This window comes from Strix aluco, chromosome 1, assembly GCF_031877795.1.
Source record: "Strix aluco isolate bStrAlu1 chromosome 1, bStrAlu1.hap1, whole genome shotgun sequence".
NCBI lineage: Eukaryota > Metazoa > Chordata > Aves > Strigiformes > Strigidae > Strix > Strix aluco.
The window spans coordinates 54,077,103-54,096,927 of NC_133931.1; the positions used below are offsets into that span (position 1 = coordinate 54,077,103).

The window sequence follows — 19,825 nt, forward strand, 5'->3', positions numbered from 1 at the left end:
TTCCCTGGAAGATCGAATTTACAATCTTCTGCTGATTGAAATGTTTTAAGTAGTGATTGATGAAATAAAAATGAGGCAGTTTGTGCAGCTGTGAGTGTGCAGGTATCTTTCCACAGGATCTTTTCTATCCCTTGCCATTTCACCTGTGGGATATACTTCCACTTTTTCACCTCCCAGAGCTGTGTTTTTTTTCTTACCCCCTCCCCACTCCCGCCCCAGCCCTCTCCCCTTGTGTGACTCCTTAAATTCAGGTGAGAAGGTGTGATTCAGAGGTTTAGAATAAAGTGCGCCATCTGCTTTAAAAAAAACAGTAATAAAAAGAAGGGAATCCAAGTCATAGCTCCTTTCATCTTTTGTGAGGAAGACGGCAGAGTCCGAAAGGATCACCCTGCATGACTGAAATTTCCAAAGTCCCCTACAGTTTGATATTGCTGTACACTGGGTAACAGACTAGCTTTAGGTCAACTAAAGATCATGAGTAAGTTAAACGGAGCATCTACTGTACAGGTGCGTGGGTGTGTGGAAGTCTGAGCGCTGCATTTATTTGTTTCAAACAGAAAAAAAAAAGGATTGTACTCGTTTACATGAGGCAAAGTGGCAGCATCAGTACATGTGACAAAGCATTGTGATGACATGGGCGAACCTTCAGAAAGCAAGGGTGATTAAAGGACATCTCTCGGAGGACCGACAACTACGCCACGGCAGTGGAGTTCACTGGGAGCATCGGGGCGGTTGCGTACAGAGAGAGGGGAGGGGGAGAGGAGGGGGGGGAGAGGAGGGGAGAAAGAGCAGAGAGAAAGAGGAGGAGGAGGAGGTACAAATACTTCGTAGTGACCTTGAGCAGGAGCCTAGAGGGGCAGATTATACATGAGGCTTGTCTTGCCAGAGAGAGTCCTCCCGGTTGGATCCCTTCATAGCCTGGTCTGGGCTTCGGGGATGTATATCTCAATGCTTTCGGCGCTCTCGGTAGCTGAGTTCTGGCGGACCGATGCAGCGCGCTTGGCAGCCATCAGCCGTTTCCGGGCCTCTTGACGCTGCGAGCTTTCCAGAGAGCGTTCTCGTATGAGTGGCACCTGACCTTTCGATGGCTTCTTTGGCACTGGAGGAGGGACCCTTCTCTCCTGATCAAAGCAGAAGGTTAATGGCATTATACAGCTTCTCAGGGAAAGGCGGGAAAAACTAGGATACGTCAGTAGTTAGAACACACATTTTACCTAAGGTTTGTTAGCTCTTATCTGCCTTTCTGTCTTCAGTGAACTGGCTTTTGTGCTCAAGGGTTCATAAACATAGGGCAAGGGCAAAGGGGAGGGGAGGGCCGGCCGCAGTGCTACTTCTCCTCGGGGATGGTGCGTGTGAAATGCCCGGCGCTGCCAGGGCCGAGGCCCCCACCGCTAACTGCTTAGTGCGGCTCCCCCGGGGTGGGGCGTATCCAGGCGTCTCCTCCCGGTGCCAGGGACTGGAAAGGAGAGCATCTCGGAGGCGGCCTCCCGCCGCCAGCGCAGCCACGTGCGGCTGGGGAGAGAACACCGCTCTCGGCAGAGGAACCCTGGAGAGCCCCAACTCCCAGGCCACCCTCTTCTATACGTGCGTAACGCTAGGCGCTCTTGCAACACGGAGATACCGTGGCTTTGGCGTTCCCAAATGCAGATGGGAACTAGCTGCCTGCAGCTGGTGCATCAGAATAAGTAGTTTTTTAAAACACCACATATTTATGTATATATTTTGTAGTGGCTTAATGACTGTTCAAAAATCCCATGCTTTGGGTCCCACTGTGCACGCTCATAAACTCTAGCCTCCTGCTAAATAGTCATGACAAGCTACAATCAGCTATAAATAGAAAAAACTGGTAGGAAAAACTTAAAAACCATTAAGAGAACATGCATTAATCACCACGGTGGCAGCTAGCTCCAGATACCCGATCAACAAGGAGGACTTTTATGTATATCCTGGTGCATGTACACACACACACACAAAAAACCCAACAAAAAAAAAAACCCTCAGAGAGGGATGTCTCCCGAAAAAGAAAAGTGTATTCAGGTCTGAATTTCAGGCGGCCACAAAGACTTTGTCAAGTTAATTAGATTGTCTTTTAAGTTACATCCCCTTCCAACTGTGAACATGGTCTCTGAGCGGAGGGATTTTATCACACTACAAAGGTCCCATTCTGCCTTTTCGTTTTCTCTCATGCTGCTCACAACAGCTTCCATGGCTCGAAATATAAAGGTGCTTAGTTACACTTATTCATACTTCGCTTTTTCTCTCTGTCCAAGGATTAATCTATGCTGCTTAAAAAGGGCCCAGTGGCAAAGGCCAAAGGCAACTGCAAATATCAATTCCACAGAAAGGTTTTTCTTCTTTTTTTTTTTTAATCCTTTTTAAGAAAGGAGATGATCTGTTTCATCTAAAATCATAGACAAATGCTGTTGAAATAGGAACACAGTCAGTGTAATTCTTTAAAATCTTTACCTTCCTACTGTAGCTCCCTTTCTTCAGCACTACTTAACTTCCTTTAACCCATTATAGTCTTCTTTTTGTTGGAAAATCTTTGAAATATTTTTCAGAAGCAAAGAAAAGGCACATTTTTTTTTTTAAGGAAAGCTCTCGTTTCTTACTGCTGCAATTGCAAACACTCGGCCTACCCGCTTTACTGTAAAAGCTAATGAAAGACCATATACCAGCGTTTCTGTGCATGCATGTTTGACGGTTTTAACCTCCTTTTCTGACAGATACTGAAAAAAAAAAGAAGATAAGAAAATGACTTGCCTTCAGTACCTTGAGCTAGGAAAACACATTCCCATTCATTCCCCTACAAAACACACTAGGTGTGCACAAATGGTGTGAACATGGCACTCCTAAGTCAGGAATGAGTATTTAGTCTTGATCGGAGGAGGAGGGAGAGTGCTACCAGCACTGCCTTTGCAAACTTCCTGCTGCAAGATTAATGGGGTTTGATATTATTATGGTTATATGTCCAAAAGAAAACACCGCTTTGGTCACCGGCAGCCAGCTGACCGTAACTTGGGGCAGCCCGGACTCCTGTCTGAGCCACTGTACCTGTAAGTCATGTTCCCCCTCCTTCTGGTGACCCTACCTGTTGGCTGTATTCATTGCTATCAGACCAGCCACAGCAGAAACTCAGCCATCAAATTACATACCTACAGGAGCGCGACATTAGACCGTTGCTTCCTCTAGGAATGGGTCTGTCTTTTAAGGTTTTTCTGAAACATTTGTGTATTTTGGCTCACCCAAGTGCTGTTTGTCTCGATGCGGATAGTGAGGAGAAAAATAAGGCAATGGTGCCAAATGAGAATGAAAAGTGAAATGTGGGTCACACTTGGAGATGTGGTAGTTTTTCATGGTGACAGAAGAAGACTACATTTAAAAAAAAAAAGACCAAAGCTCAAGATGATTTTTATGCTACCTTGGATAAACAACACTACCAGCAAAGTAAACCTGTTTATGAAATCACCCATTAAAAAAAAACCAAAAAACCAAACCAAACAAACGGACAAAAAAAAAAGTAGTTCTTTCATGTAACATTTTGGAAGGCATATTTTTGATATTGCTCTGCTTGTAATCTGGTTACCAAAGTCAGCGATGGTTACAGTGCTTCCCTAGTTTTTTCAGTAACACAACCTAGAACTCTTGCTATATGCAATAATATGAACCGTAAATGTGATTTATTTAATTTTAAGAATCAATATATAAGGCAGTTCCTTCCAACGATTGATCGTCTAATATGATTAAATGTAAAGTTTAACAAAGAACCACATTCCCATTATCCGATTCACAAAGACAGATTTGGTTTAAAAATATGCCTGAAACATATTACAGATAATATCCCAGATGATTATTATGTAAACATTGTTATTACAATGAAATTAATTTGATATGAGCTTCATTTCACATTTTTAACGTCAACGCTGTAACACAGAGGCCTATTTAATCTGTCCAGTATTTGTGCAGGGTTTTAAATGAAGCATACAAAATCTACAATGTTCTACCTTCTTGTCATGAGGATCCATCTGTTTCCAATTATTGGCCTTTAACTGATGAAGTTCATCAAATTTCATACTAATATTTTCTATGGACAACTGCAGCATATCCCAAAACCCTGCTAAATCCTGGGAGGTCGGCCGTGGATGTGCATTAGGATTCTGTGCAACAGAAGAAAAAAACACATTGGCTTTAGTACCTCTTAATGTAAAGCACTTGTGCAAATGGTTACGAATCTTGCTAGCAAAGCAGTTTCAGCAGATCCAAGTCATCGGTGAGACACAGAAAGAGAAGCAGAGTGGAGCACTACTTACTGGCAGAGGGTTTTTGCAAGAAGTCTGGCTCGGTGTCGAGCTGCTGTGCCCCCGCAAGCCCCCTCTCACTGAAGGCAGCGGCTACCCGCCATGGACCACGGGGAAAGGGCAGGTGGCAGGTCCCCTGTGACAGGATCTGCTTGGGGATGTTCCTGGGCACAACTGCTGATATCCTAACCGCACTGAAATTAATCGCCAGCTTCCTCTTCACTTTCATGAGGAAGGATTCCCTGCCATATTCACACTTGTAAAAGGACTGACACCTGTGCAAACGTACATTTGCTGCATCTGCAAATAGTGATATACCAATGTGTGAACACTTTTTCCACACTCTGAGAACCTAAGGTCTACAGAAACGCACCATTTCAAGTAAAATTGCCTATTATACACCTCAGGCCAATTTCTTCATATTTTATTTGACAAGAATAACCTCTGCAGGGTGAAAAGCTCAGACGAGAACATGCAGAAGCACAGTAATCCCATTTTTACACACCTGACCCATTAGCATCTCCAGCACAGCATGGACCAGAGGCTGGTGACACGAGAGGTCCTGTTCTCTCTTGTGTCCCTTCAGCACAACCCAGCTCTAAACATTTTCTGCATGCAGTGGACATACATGAAATGGTCCCTGCTCTGATGGCAAAATTCGTATGAGGGAAAGCTTTCTACAGGATATGTATCTATATGCTGGTTCCCTATCGAAACTTCAAATAAAATGAGGTGTTGCATACGCTCACTTCAAGCATGTTTTTCTGTAAATGCTGAGCAATCCTTACACCAGTCTGAGACAGCAAGGTTTCATGGGTGCTGTGGCCTCGCAAGATTACATTGATATATTTTTATTAACTAATAAATAAATAAATAATTATTAGAACCTTAGATGTTGTTTTACATGGCTCGAGTTTTACTCTGCTTTTAAGTTTTCTCCCTCACCAGAGGCAATAAACCCAGTCAGTTGCTTGCCTTAAGAAATTTCTGTTCGTGCTTTTCACAGCAACAGTGACAAATGATTTTGATAGAAAGATTATACAACCAAAGGAGCAATTACTGAAAACAATGTATTTTTAGACTCATAAGGTGACCAGAGATTATACTTGGATTTCTAGTTTTTCAATGCTTGACACTAGCAGGTTGCCCAGCTGTAGGCTTTTATTTACAAAGATGAGCAACCAGAATGCTTTTTGAATTTCTTTATTAAGAATTAGAAGGCTTATTCAGACAGACCCAATTTCTGTTGCATTCGTCCACTTAGGCAGATTTTAGTTTGGGGCTTGATTTCCAGAGTTGCATTAACTGAAGTGGAAGATGATACTCTGGTGAGTATCACAGGGTTTGCCTTCCCTTCCCTATTCTATGCTGACAGAGCATAATGCTCTATGCTTTCTGGACTTCTAGCAATTTATGCCCAAACTGGGAATTAAATGCATTGTATCTACTATGCATGGATGGACTGGTTAATTAAAAAGTTTGAAAATTTTTATAAGTGCTGGCATTTTTGAGAATATTGCTTCAGATACATAGTATGAAATGTATTTTTATCAACAGGAATATCATTCTGATTCTATTACTACTAACAGCATAAAAATAGCAAATAGTAATAATAGTGGTAACATATACCAAGTACATACAGTAATAATAATAACATGCTGGCTCTTTTCCTCTTTGCCTGTTTAGCACTCTGGAAAATTATTTTTCTCTCTTTCACTATTGGGGTTGTGGAACATGAAGCACCAACTTTCAGTGTCTGATTTCCTGGTATTTCTGTCTTGTTTAATACAGGCATCATTGCCATTACATGGGAAAGTCCCTCTCATGAAACTTCTGGTCCACTCTGAAAGATCTTAAGGTCTTTTACCCAAACACCTCTGTGCCCATGCAAACTGAACTCAGAGGTCAAGGGATAGATCCTTGCTCCTCTGAAATCAATAGCAGAACTTCAGTGATATTTTACTGAAGGCTTTTTTGCCTGTCATTATTTTAAGGCTCTCAACCTATAGTGAAACTCATGCTAACTCTGCCACGTTTCACAGAGTTACTCCCAAATTCATATCAAGGCCTTTACTGAAAAAAACTGCCATGCTAGTCAGAAAATCTGTCCAGTTTAGGTATGATTATTCACAGGGTTAGAAAAAGGCACAGAACAGTGTCTAGCAGAAAAGTTACATACCAGGTTTTCTTCGCAAAGTTCTCTGAACTGGTAAAATTTCTGGGCCATGAGAAGCTGGGCACTGCCCACTGCAGTTCGAATTTTCCCTAGAACTGAGAGAAAAAGAAACGTAAGTCACAATACTTTCTTTGCTGCAGGCAACTAAAAGCCTATAAAAAGAGAGGAGAAAACTGTGCAGTAGTTTCAGTAGGCTTTCAAGAAGCATGTTATCTCTCAGGCACGGATTAGAGAAAAGCTGATAAATCTAAGGCCAGATCTGCACTAGGCAAAAATACTAATCTGCTGCTGCATCTTACTCATTCCCCCAGTGAGAGCAGTTGTAACTAGAGAAGAGCACTTCCACGGTGGTATAAACATGGCTAATCAAAAGCTTTTTCAACCTGTAGAGAAAGCTCATCAGAATTTACACCTCTCATCATCACTGTGACCCAGGCTCAGGCATTGAATACAAACCCAGCTCCCTCTGCAAGGACACGCAGCTTTCAAACCCTGGGATGCCGTCTACACTGTTTGGAAAACATGGCATCTACCAGCATTTCTGACACCTCGCTTAGCAACTCGGCACCTTGTTTCCAGATTTAGCTGAGTGTTGCTTGATATGAGCCCAGAAAGAGAACAGTGATTTTCATGCATGGCAATGAATCTCATTCGGAGCCTCTTGAGTATTTTCCACGAGCACAATCTGAAGCAGCTTCTGCCTTTGAATTGGGATGCCCAGGCATGCTTCAGGGAGCAATCACACCCTGTCCTCTCCTCCTTGCTGGTGACCTGGAGGGAGGTGTCAGAGTGTCCTAGCCCAGCTCCTGCGCTGTCTGGGGCCTCCTTTGTACAGACAACTGGGTACTTTCAGTCTCTTTGGACTGAGTGCTGTGAAGGACTGCAGTGAACCAGAAGACAGAGAATAGTAAATGCCTCTGAATAAAACAGGAGCTCATACTGTTTTGGTTGCATTCAACCTCACTGAAATGGTGGGGTTTTACTGCTGCAAGGGGTAGTTGGGAATACGCTACCCAAACCTGAGGCACACACTGGTGCATCCAGAGACCAGCATTTCCCTGGGGCTTTGCAGAGTTCTGGTCCGGGGCAGTGTGTGTGTGCATGTGAAAAAAGAAGCAAGCATGCAGAAACAGAGCAGGAAGACAGACGTGGCCTCAACTGGCAGTAGGACAGTGAATCCAGGAAAGAGAGTGCGATTTTGGGGACTGCTGATTGAAAGAAAATTGATGCTGTGAGCAAGAAAGCAGCTACCAGTTTGTTTGAGACTTTCAATGGTCTGTCTTTAAATAAACAGGTTGGCATCATGGATGTATCTGGCTCCATCATTAATTTTCCCTCTCAGCTGAAGCAACTTATTATTCCCCAATTCTCTCGTTAAATATTGATTTAAAAACTAATTTAAATCAATTTAGAAAAATTACCACTTCAATTAATGAAAAACATGAATGGCAGCCACTGTGTCACAATTTTCACTACCATTTCTACTTATAGATACTTGCATTGTCCCAGCCCTCACATGACAAATTTACAGTCTGGATACATGAGACAGGTTAGGGAGGAACAGGAAAAACAAAGAGACGAAGTGGCCTGCTGAAGGTGAGCAAATTGTTGGTGGAGCACAGAAGAGTTACTACTCCTTAGCTCCCATCCCCTGTCCCATCCCTTGGGCATGGTTACTTTTCATATAAAAGCTAACACAACGTCAGCAGAGCACCACTGGGAAAATACTGCTAAGTGTTCTGACTTACCACAATGAAAAGTAAACAAATAACCAAAACTTTGCTATAACCCCTTCTGACAACATTTTTAGGGTCTCACAGTCCTGTGACTGGCTGCAGTGCATGTTGGCAGCTTGTGACCAGAACGTCACCATACAGTGTTTGGCAAGAGAAAGGCCTCTCCACGGGACTCTCTTGTGTGGCCACATGCTAAGCAAACTGGCACAAACACTCATGATGAACTAAAACCAGAGTCACAGTTGTACAAAATCTGTGTTCTGCTCCTTCAAGGCAAATGGCTTTTCCTTCAGCAGCCTTAAAACTTGCTCCTTAAGGCTGCTGAAGGAAAAGTGGGATGTGGAGTTCATTTATACTTTAGACATACAAAGGAAAGGGGAAAAAAAAAACCCAGGAGGGTGAAGAGAGAGTCTTTTCACATTTTTTTCAGAAACTATAGGAGAGAGATCTGTGAACACACACAGAGCCTAGACTTTCATTTTGTTCCCAGAACTCAGCTCAGCACTGCCAGGAAATAGCCGTGAGCTGGAAGATTCACTAAGCAGAATATTTTCAGCATATTGCGCAGGGAGTTTTGCACACAACTCTCATTATTGTTAGCAAGGCTTGCGTGTCTAATTCTATGCGCACAGTGCTGAAAATGGACCCCTTGGTGTGTCTAGTCATTTATGCAACCCAATATGCAAACCACTCAACTGAAAGGACTCTTCAATAGTAGGAGGAGCTACTCCGGGAGCTTTCATGTGGTTCCCATTGTTATGAAAACTCTTCCCACTGAGTATATTTGGGAACAGCTGCCTCATCTGGAGCTCGGCCACTCTGACGCTTCCCAAGACTTGAGAGGGGAGAAAAAACGGTCTCTCGACTTCTTGGGACAAAAAAAAAAAAAAAAAAAAAAAAGACGAGGCGGGCTCTTCCTGGAAACCTGCACCACCCGAGTTGGAAATCACGTCCCAAGCCCGAAGAAATGTAAATACACCTTGCTGGTGATGGATGGGAATGTGCCCCTTCCTTTGAGGGAAGAAGAGCTTAATATTCAGAGATGTCAGCAGAGGGAAAAGGAAGTCCTTGTCCTTGGCTGCCTAGCGACTGGCTATTTGCCTAAAAACCATCATCCCAGCTGACTGTGGGATGCATGCTGATGCTGTTCTCTATTGTTGCCACTTCTGCTGTAGCCGGGGCTGTATCTAGTCAAGTGTCACTGATTCCTTGCCCCTCAAAAGCAAGCGGTCTGTTAATGTGCAACCCATCAACAACCAACTCTGTCACGGAAGTTAGGAAAAAAAACCCCAAAGACAAAGCATGCGAAAGACTGAAAGGAATCTCTCCAGAAGGCACAAAACCTTATCAGTAGCCTAAGTTTTGTTTCCAAATGCACGTTGCTTTTAGTGTTTCAAGGCAGAGTGCTTGTTTCGCTTACTCAGTCAAAATCTCTGGTGCAACAGAGAAAGGCCAAGGTGTAGTAAAAAAACAAAAAGTAAAAATAGACCAATACTTTCTTAGGAGAAAAGCCTGCGAGGTTTGAAGCCAAATACCAAGAAAATAAATGGAATTGTAAAGATAATACTCAAAACACATCAGGAAAGAATCAGCAAAATCTTTACAGCAAGGGAGATGGGGTCCAGAAAAAAACATAAACATTCAAATTGATGCATTCAGCTAATAGGATACAAACAAAATGTATAAAACCAAGCAACAACAAAAAATACCAACCCATCAAGATGCAATCATAGAGGATTTAAACACCTATATAATGTTATTCATGTCTGCTTTCTGTTCCATACAAGGTTACGCAGCACTCAGCACTGTTGGATCCGAATGCCTTCCAGTAATGCATTAAGCCACATTATTAACATCCATCATATGCTTTGCTGTCACCCCTTCCCCAGGGGGAGAAGTGTGTGTACTGCAGTGTTTTGCTTTTATAGTTTGAATTCTTCCTTTTTTTTATCCCCCTCCTTGCTTTGACCTCTCTTCCTTGTAAATCCAGTTCTCTCCTGTGATGCTTTTTAAGAAATAGACAGTTATGTCTATTCTGACAAACTGCTTCTGTATAGCTATTTTGATAAAATTTGGCTATTATGGAGGGCCTCCTCAGTATTACTGTTCTTGATTAGGGGTCTCAGAATGTTATTCTAGGATAGACGCATGCCAGTGAATTTCCTTGTGTCTCTAACACCCTTAACCTGTTCTCCTTTTAAAATGGTCTTAAATACAGACTTAGACTATGTGCTGTTCAAGCAATAAGTTCTTGCTTCTAAGAACTGCATAGGACCTACTTTGGGATTGCAGAGCTCTATGTTCCCTGTCCCGTCGTGTCCCGTGTCGTCGTTCCCCCAACCCCACCCCCCCCCCCCCCCCCGGGGAAAAGAAATGAAACAAAAAAAACAATCGCAAACACAAGCAGAAAAAATGGTGATATTGTCATCTGCCCTACCTTGGAAGGAGACTGTGTGTGTTACAAGGATAACAAAATATTAGAAAACAACAACAAAAACCACCTGAAGTGATGTGAAAAGCCATCACATAGAAGCAACAGGAGTTTTGAGGAGCTGCAGTTACTTGGCCTTAAAACACCAACTGATCTCTTTGCATTTCAACTTTGACAGGCCCCAGGGTCTAAAAAGTGACAAAGGAGGCACTTTAGGTGTGCGGCTATCAAATACCCTTAATGTAAAAACACCTGGCCGGTAGGCAGGGCCCAAGCTAGGGAACAGAAAAACAGCGACTTGCTCATTGCCCCGGGAGCAAGTGGCAGGAACAATAGCCGAAATTACAGGGACACGGCCTGACATTTGCGTTGCAGATGTTGGCTGGGCACTGTGCATATGAAGCAATCCTGCCATAGAGCTGTCACAATCCATTTCCAAGCCAGGATGGACCAGCATTTTAGCCTATTCATGTTGACAGACCTACATTTAAATAACGCCAAGCATGACAAAAGCCAGGAAATTCAAAGTTAAAGCTACTGCTCAGGTCTTAAGCTCGTCTATTAGGGAGAAAACAGCCAAATGAAGCAAACTATGGAAGGAGCAGCCCTTGATTTGAGTCATATATGCTTACAGGAGTGATCTCATTGAAGTTAATAGGGCTGTCTGCATGAGTAAATGCTGTTCACTGGGAGTAAAGCAGTTTCCATGTGTTCTCTGACTTACTCAGCTTTTATGAGCACACTTCATGTCTTTTCCCTAACTAGATTGTTTCCTTGCTTGTGGATTTCTCTTTTTTCCTGGCTAGCCTTTGGACACTAGCAGGGCTTCCAGCCAGGAGCTGTCTTTCCTTGGAGAAACCCTCGTGGACGGTGAAGTCCCTTCTGGGGAGAAAACCAGAGCAAGAAAAGGAGAGTCGGGCATACGGCCAGAGGCATGTAGCCAGGGGGATTCCAGCAGGACTCGGCCACACGTCAGGCTGGTGACTGTCCCTCTGCACGGCTGCATCGGCCGGCTGCAGGATCAGGCCGTCTCACTCCTCCGAGCGGCAGGGACCAGGACAGCTTGGGGAAGCCCTGCAGAGGACTGGCAAATGGTTTTCCTTGCTCGTGGCTGAGAGTGAACTCACGGGTCTCCTTTTCTTTTGCCATGCATAGCTATTACGAAAAATAAATCTTTTCCTTAACTTTCTTCTCTTGTGCCTATCCTGCACTCTTTAAGTTTTCCTTTGAAACAATCAAAACAAACCGAAACAGCAGAAAGTGTGCAAGCATTGCATAATTTGCCAGAACTGGCTGAATTTGCAGAGACTCTGGTCCTAAGCAGCAAGGTTACTGCAGATTTGAGGTCAACCTTTGTTTGCAGACTAGCCCAGAGGAGTATAATATATGTGCAAGACAGTTATAATGACATGTCTTGTCAGAGCCTTGGTTTTCTATTTTAGTTTTTACTTGATTGGCCTGATTTGTCTCACCACAAAACCCACATTACACCTGACTTGTGGTGAATCAGGCCCACTGTTTGCTTCCGATGGTTATCTTTGCATTGAAGCCACTTTACAATCCCATGTGAAAGAGAAACATTTCTGAAGGGGGAGTAAAATGAAGCCCTCTGGTTCTTCCAGAAAGGTTAATGCCCCATGTGAAATAAAAATAACAGCAAAAAATCCAACAAAAGCCAGGCCGAGGCTGTGGGTGTATGTTCCTGTGTCCACCGCTGGGAAAAAAAGGTGGTCAGAGGCTGCTCACTAACAGCACTGTGCAGGGAGCCAGGCCTGTTGCTGCTAATTCTGTGTATAATTGGTTGCTCCAGAGGCCTGAGCCAAAAGTCACCAGCATCAGCAGCGAGGCTCTGACTATATGAAATTTTGCAGGGGAGAGGTAGGAGGAGAGAGCAGAGGGTTGAGAAGAAAATTTTTTTAAAAAAAATAATAAAAAAGTAAACAATTGATTTCACCTGAGGCCTGATCCAAAGCGTCAATCAAGTCTCACAAGGTGTTTAGCCTCATATCTCTAACATCTTTTTTTTTTTTTATGAGAGCCCTAGAGTTTGTAGCCAACATCCCAGTAACAGCAAAATACATGGAAACCATATCAAGTGTCCTAGCTTAAAGTGTGAGTGGTATTCATCTGCCTGTTACACATGCTGTGGCTTTATTGGAAAATGATTTCAGATAAAACCAGAATATACTATACAATAAATAATTCATGGCGGAAGCAGAGCCACATTTCTCTCTATATTGGCATTTCATCGTGCAGCTACTGAACCACAGCTTGTTTTTATACACAGCAGCAGACTCCATTTCCCAGCTAGAAACATTCAATCCCATCTGGTAGATTCATTCCCAGCTAGATAATACCCAACGTATCTATGTAACATACAAGCTACTGTCAAACAGCAGCGAGCCGTCTCCTCAAGACAGCTGTTTCGCACAAGGGCCGCATTGTCTGGAGGAAGCACGGATCATTTTACGCGGAGCGCCGGGGGGACGAGCCCTCTGTCAGCTGCCATGGCATTGAGAAAACCTCGCTCATCGCACGTTCTCGTTATTTTGTTATCTGGCCAAACACACACTGGGGATGTCAGGTTGAAAACAAAGGATGCATTCCCTGCTCTGGTTATATTTCATTAGGAAAACCAAAGCAAACACACCTCTTCTGCTCCTTCCCTCCCTCTCTTCAAAGCTTTTGTTTCTGGCGCTGCTGAGTGGGCAGAGCTGCCCTGGCCATATGCTTTTCCTTGGCACCAGGTAGAGTGGGGCGTGCTGCGCTGCAGCAGAAAGCCCCGCGTAGCCTCTGTGGGAGGCAGCTGCCATGTGCTGGAGTGGCCGACAGTATCACACCAAAATCAGTACCTCACCAGTGACCACACACCCAGGTGACCCCTTTCCTCATCCCATTTCCAGCGATCACGAGAAGTGCCAGTCAGAAAAATGAAGAGGAGGAATAATCCCCAGGACACATGCTGTCTGTGCTGTAAGGAAGAATTGGGATTCTCCAGCCTAACCACTCCTTTATCTTCCCTATAACTGACTTCTACCGACTGCACAAAGAGCCCTTTAAAACTACCATATATCAAAGACTCGAAGACACTGAGAAAATTCTGTACACAGATATACACGTTCTGCATGTATGAGCCTTGTAAAATTCACTTTGTGTTCTTTTTCCAAGGTGAATAACTACTTTGGTACACAAATAAAATATTTGCAGGGTTTTCCATTATTATCAGTTCATAGAATCATAGAATCACAAAATGGTTTGGGTCAGAAGGGACCTTTAAGGATCACCTAGTTCCAACCCCCCTGCCATGGGCAGGGACACCTTCCACTAAACCAGGTTGCTCAAAGCCCCGTCCAACCTGGCCTTGAACACTGCCAGGGAGGGGGCATCCACAGCTTCTCTGGGCAACCTGTTCCAGTGTCTCACCACCCTCATCACAGGCAGTGTCTTCCTTATGTGCAGTCTAAGTTGTGGCAAAGAGAAAGCAAGTGGGTTTTGTGTCTTGGACTTACAAATATTGTGTATTTCCTGCTTGTTATGTGTACACACTTCTTTTTCAATTTAAAATCTCTTAGTTCATGGGGTTTATTTCTTGCATACTCACAACAGAAAACCTTCGTATTCTGATACATCTTCCAAGATATTTTTGAATGTATTGATGATGTAAATGGAAAATGAGGTTCAAATATTCTAAAACTTGGGGAAGCTGGACCTGCTTTGAAGGCTAATCCTTCTATATTTTTCCCTCAGGAGAAGTTGTTAGCCTATTATATAACAGAAATTTTGTAAAAATAGAAAACCTTAACATACCTTAATGTTAAGGTTATCTCATACTTTCCATTAGAAGTCAATTTCCAGTTGCTTACAATAGTGTCTAACTTTAACTATCTAGATCATACTTCTCTATGGTTATTTCTTTCATTGGGTTGAATGGAAAGTTCCAGCTGAAACAGCTTATGCATTTCCAAGAATTTTAAAAAATAATTTTTTTGCCAGTGTTAATTACTTTCCTTCCATAAATCAAAACCTTGACGTCTCAAAAGAATTCTGTCTTCTCCCTTCTTGAGAGGAAGGATTAGAAATTTAGAAGAACCAATCCTGGAGCTGGAGTAGTAGTCCTTGCTTTGGTAGGAACTAATTTTGTGGTTGGAAAAGTGTTATTTGTATATCACAGGAGAATACGCTTAGATGTGCCTAAATTCTACAATACTGAACTCTCTATATGCAGCTGCTCCTTAGTGTTTTCTAGAGGATCCCTGCTAGAATTTGAAAAAGCATCATTCACAAGGAGCATGCTCCTAAGCTCACAGGTTTACCTATGTCCAAAAGTTGACAGCTATCAATAGTACTGCTCCTTGTAATGGAAGTAAATGGAAAAAACTTCTGTTTTCACTGGGAGAAAAAATTCTGGATGGGGAGGCACATGTCCAGCTCTTCTGTCCTAATTAGAGTGAATAAATAAGATGTGAGCTACCCACCGTTCTTATTAATGAAGGCTTACAAGATGTTCCCATTACCTTACAGGTGGGGTAATACTTCTGGCAGCGGTTACAACTGAGAGGTAGTTTGCACGTGTGTGTTTTTTATCACAAAATATGGAGAGCTTGTTTTACTGGGAAGATCAAAGATGAGTAAGAACTGCAAGGGAGATGAAGGGAGGCTGGAGAGGGGAAGAGAGGGAGAACAACTTGGAAGCACAACTGAAATCTCTTTTAGTTGGGAGAAGCACCTGAAGACTCTGATGCCAATCACCATCTAAAAAGGCAACTAAAATATGAATTTAATGAAAAGGAACTAGAATCTGTTCAATTATTTTCCAAGGTTATGAGAAGCATTTTCAAATGGAAGAGTTAAGAAACATTAATACTACAAGATCCCTAACCACAATCTCCTAATTATCCGTTGAACTATGCAATCCCAAAAGCTAATACCTCTGGAGTTTCAGAAGTGCTGAGCATTTGCATCCCCTGTCAACTTTAATAAGGATTATTATATACATACATAGAGTCCTTTTGAGAATCACGACCATAACTTCATTAGCTAAATAAGAAAGGGCATGATACAGAATTCACTGGAGTAAATTTGACCTATATTAAATACTTTTTTGTGTTTGCAATATTATTGTATGTAGTTACTTACTGTCCTCAGGTAGGTTGTTTTCCCGTTCTTCTCTCTCCATCTGTTGGCACCAGCCTTCCATACGATCTCTCTCTGCCTGAAGTAGCTTCAGAAACCAGTGGCCATCTCGTGGGCACACTGACCTTTGAACAGCTTCCAGAGGATCTTCGGTGATAGAGTCAATCCAGGGGTCAGGAGGAGGTAAAATTGATGGATCAAAATCTGTATCAAAGTCATCATCCACTGCACATGCGTGGTAATGGTTTCCTGACCCTTGTATGCTAACAGTAGAGGTGCTTGCATCTCGGGAAAATTGTCTTGATATTTGTCCAGAACATGTATTGTCCTCTTGAGGGTCGATTATTTCAAAGTTCTCATGGAAATCCAGGTCTGCTTGCACGGCTGTTGTTACACTATTAGATCGTGTAAACCTGCGAAAGCTTTGGAGAGCACAAACATAAGATGTTTAGCAAGCTTTTTCTAGGTAACTCGGTAAGAAAGGACTTATTAAGATTCTGCCACTCCTCCTAAGACTGGCAGTCACAGCTTGAAGTGCTACACTCAGGTGCTTTTTCTTGAAATGATCAGCATAAACTTATTTTCTCATTGCAAGCCAACAAACAAGTATCTCTCTTTTTTCCATGCAAGCTCATTGTGTATTGAGGCAAGTACCTGTAATTGTTGTGTGGGTTAACAAAGACAGAGGCTAGCCCAAGAGACAGCTAATAGTGTCAGTAGTTTAGGATTTTAGGTTACCAATTAATCAAAACTTAAAGGAAGGGGCCCAATTTTAAGAAGTGGCTTATCTTTCAACTTTAAAAACTCACACTCCTTTGAAGTTACACATCCACTCACAAGCCACATTTAAAAATCATACATGTGAGATTGATAAAACAGTAATACCAAGGAGTCCACTATCTATGTAACATTATATGTTCCATTTATAAAGAAGGTATTTTTAACCCAGATAAGTATTTTGTATTGCTTCTTCATAATTACTCTTCATAATTATGTACCTGCTAATACCACTGTCATCTTTCACAATTTTAGCCCCCATTCCCAGTGTTCAGGCATTTTATTTTTCACATTCCACCTTCAGTTTCAAAGTGCTGTTCTCTTTTTCACCAAAACTAGCATTCTCAGTTGCTGTCTATGTCACCCTCATCGTGATGGCTGCTACCCTGTAGGTAGCTTCCTTTCACCTTGCATAGCTTCTCTGTTTGGAGCCTCTGAGGGCAGAGAGCAAACCCTGAGGGTAAAGGCAAAAGCAGAGGAAAGAGGAGGTTCGGGGCTTTGGGTTGGGGTGGGTTTTCTTTACGTAAACAGCACTCCAAATTCTGCAGTCCAAGGCAGCTGAGGTGAAGCGGCTGATAGAGAAGAAGCAGAGGGAAGTGTAAGGAGTAAGAGACACCTAATGCTGTTGCAGAGGGTGGTTGTGAGAGCAGATACAATGAGTAGTAAATTGTGGAGGGAATGAGTGGAAAATCTGCAGGCAAATAATTACAATCAGGGTAGCTCTAGAAACTGATGCACTGAGGAACACAGGAAAACAAGCAAAGCAGACATTTGTCTTGCCCTGTGATGATAAAGAAGGTATAAAGTAATTAATGTAGATATTACTTAAATTATTAACATCTAGGCTTCAGAATTAACACAGTTTTGAACTAAATAGGGACAGATTCCCACCCCTTCTTATTCATTCATAATGCCTTTGCACTCATGTAGCTGGTGGTTCGCTTCTAATTTCTTCACAATCTCACATTTACTCTTGAAACTAGTGTTAGGACCCGTATTCTGGTTGTTTTACCCTTAGCAGTTCTATTTTTAGTTTGAGCTCAAGCAGCAATGACAATGCTAAGGAGACAGTGGAGCTGGATGCTGGGCACCATTTCACTCCCTTTCATTTATATTCCACCTTCCACTGAAGAGCAATAGCCAATTAGACAAGCTCAACTGACAGCAAAAGTGTTGTTCATTGAGTGTATTTAGTGTGCAGTTAGGGAGGGAGAAGATAGAAGGATGCTGAGGGAGAATTTCATGTCCTATGTAGCTGATGCATCCATATACCTCAGGAGGAGTGCAGATTTCAAGGAGGACCGTACCAGGTCCTGCTGATAGCAGAAATTAGTGGCTGTTGATGTGGGGCTTTGAGAGGAGCAGAGCAAAGCAAAACAGGAGTTGAAAAGGGTTCTTCAGTTTCCTCTGCAGAAGAAAGCTCAAATTAACTTCTCAGCCACACCAATCCCTGGAAAACTTTAATAATACATTTTAATGTAGCACCTGCCACTTGAGTTCTTTTGAAACAAGTGTTGTTAAACGATGCAAAAGTCACAGTTATGCCTCTGTAGTTTTACACGATATGCACCAGCAAACTGAAAAATATGGAGCGAGTAGAACTCTTCAGCTCGGTAGTATTTATCCTTTGACAAGCAGAGCAAAACATTTTGTTATGGACTGATACATCAGAAAAAGTTCAAAAGGGAGGACAAAGATCATTGGAGATATGGTATGTCTTCCACTGGGGGAAAGACATTTCTTGGTTTAGAAAACAGATGGCTGAGGGGGGATATGAGAGACCTATGAAATCCTGACTAGGTGATGTTTCACCATTTCTCAGAGTGCAAGAATTGTGGGGAGGAAGGCAGCCAGTTGTAAGGCTTAGAGGTCTAAAGATTTACATCTAGTGAAAGGAAGTATTCGTTCACACAATGTGTAATTAAATTGCCACAGAATCCTGGGAAAACCAAAGGCAAAAATAGGTTCAAAGAGAACCTGATCAAACTCACAGGAGATAGGTCCAGGAAGAGCTATTACACAGATGTCGTATCTGGCTTAGGAAGTCCCTAAACAACAGACTGCTAAATTGGGAAGGTCTACTGGGAGAAGTAGTGCTTCATACACACCCTTTATACTTTTCCTTTACACACACTCCTTTATACTTTCCTTAAGTATCTACTACTTGTCCCTGGCAGAGAAAAGCTGTTAGACTGCTATCAGTGGTTAGAAAGACGTTAGCTTTAGGCTGACATTACAATGAAAATCTTTTGGTCCAATCTATGCTACTTTAAAAAAAAATTGCTTTAATTTGGCCACCAACCTGACAAATTCCTTATCTGCACTGGAGTGTGTGCATGCATATACACACACACATACAAAAACCCAAAAAACATGTGTGCCCACACAGGCACATGCTCACACAGGATTTCTTTTCAGTCATTTAGTCAGGGTTCACCGAGAGCCAAGGCATTAGCACACAGTGTACTCTTCCACACCTTCCATGGTACTGGAGAGAAAAGAAAATGCCTTAATCCAGGCTCATTCTTCTCCACACCCCTACCTCCACGTCACAGCCACCTTCTGCTTTCCCCAGTGCCCTACGCTCTGATATCCTTCTGTTTCAGATGACCATTTGTATTTTCAGTGTACACCCTGGCTTTTCAGTGTACACCAAATCCCAAATATGAAAACATCAAGGTCTGCTTGCCAAGAGGATGTACTGCTGGAGGCACTACATTTCAAAGGTTTCAGGAGTGTACTCTTACTGTGTTCAATATGAGCTAGTACCACCAAAAACAGACTCTGCTCAACAAATAAAAAAGAATGACCTACTTTTTTTTGCCTTTGTTTTATCTATATAATAGTATGCTACAGGCTTGCTCGACAGATTCTTGGCACTGGACTGTGCAACCTATCTGTCTTCAAAAGAAAAACAACTTGGCAATAGAATATAGCATCAGTTCAAAATTAAAAAATACTCCCAAGGAAATGTATGTTGAATAAAATGGAAATGCAGGAAGGCACCCACTATCTGCCTGCCTCCAGCATATCTATATAAAATGCCTAATAGATGGTAATTTTAGTCTCTGACATAGCTTCCTCACTCACTTCCAGGATGTTTTACCATGTGTCCCACATGAGCCTTTTTTGTTTTGCTCTCAGTTAAAACTCCATATCACAGAAGAGCTGCTGAAGCTAATGCCTAAGTTTTCACTTTTTCTACATATACAAAACATTCACAGGTCTACCTAAAAAACCGTTTTCATAAATTGCTGGTAATCGTTAAAAACAG

General features: G+C 42.5%; 1 protein-coding gene across 4 annotated transcripts in view; it reads right to left on the reverse strand.

Annotated features, from left to right (window-relative positions):
• Positions 1–239: 239 nt before the first annotated feature.
• The window catches only part of DLGAP1 (DLG associated protein 1), a 434,783-nt gene continuing 415,197 nt past the window's right edge, over positions 240–19,825 (reverse strand). For all 4 annotated transcript variants that reach the window (XM_074821449.1, XM_074821461.1, XM_074821455.1 and 1 more), the window contains 4 exons: positions 15,778–16,196; positions 6,478–6,569; positions 4,005–4,157; positions 240–1,121 (listed from right to left, as the gene is read on the reverse strand). In XM_074821449.1, coding sequence (XP_074677550.1) covers positions 912–1,121; positions 4,005–4,157; positions 6,478–6,569; positions 15,778–16,196 — 874 coding nt within the window. In that variant the 3' untranslated portion in view covers positions 240–911. The remainder of the gene's footprint in view (positions 1,122–4,004; positions 4,158–6,477; positions 6,570–15,777; positions 16,197–19,825) is intronic.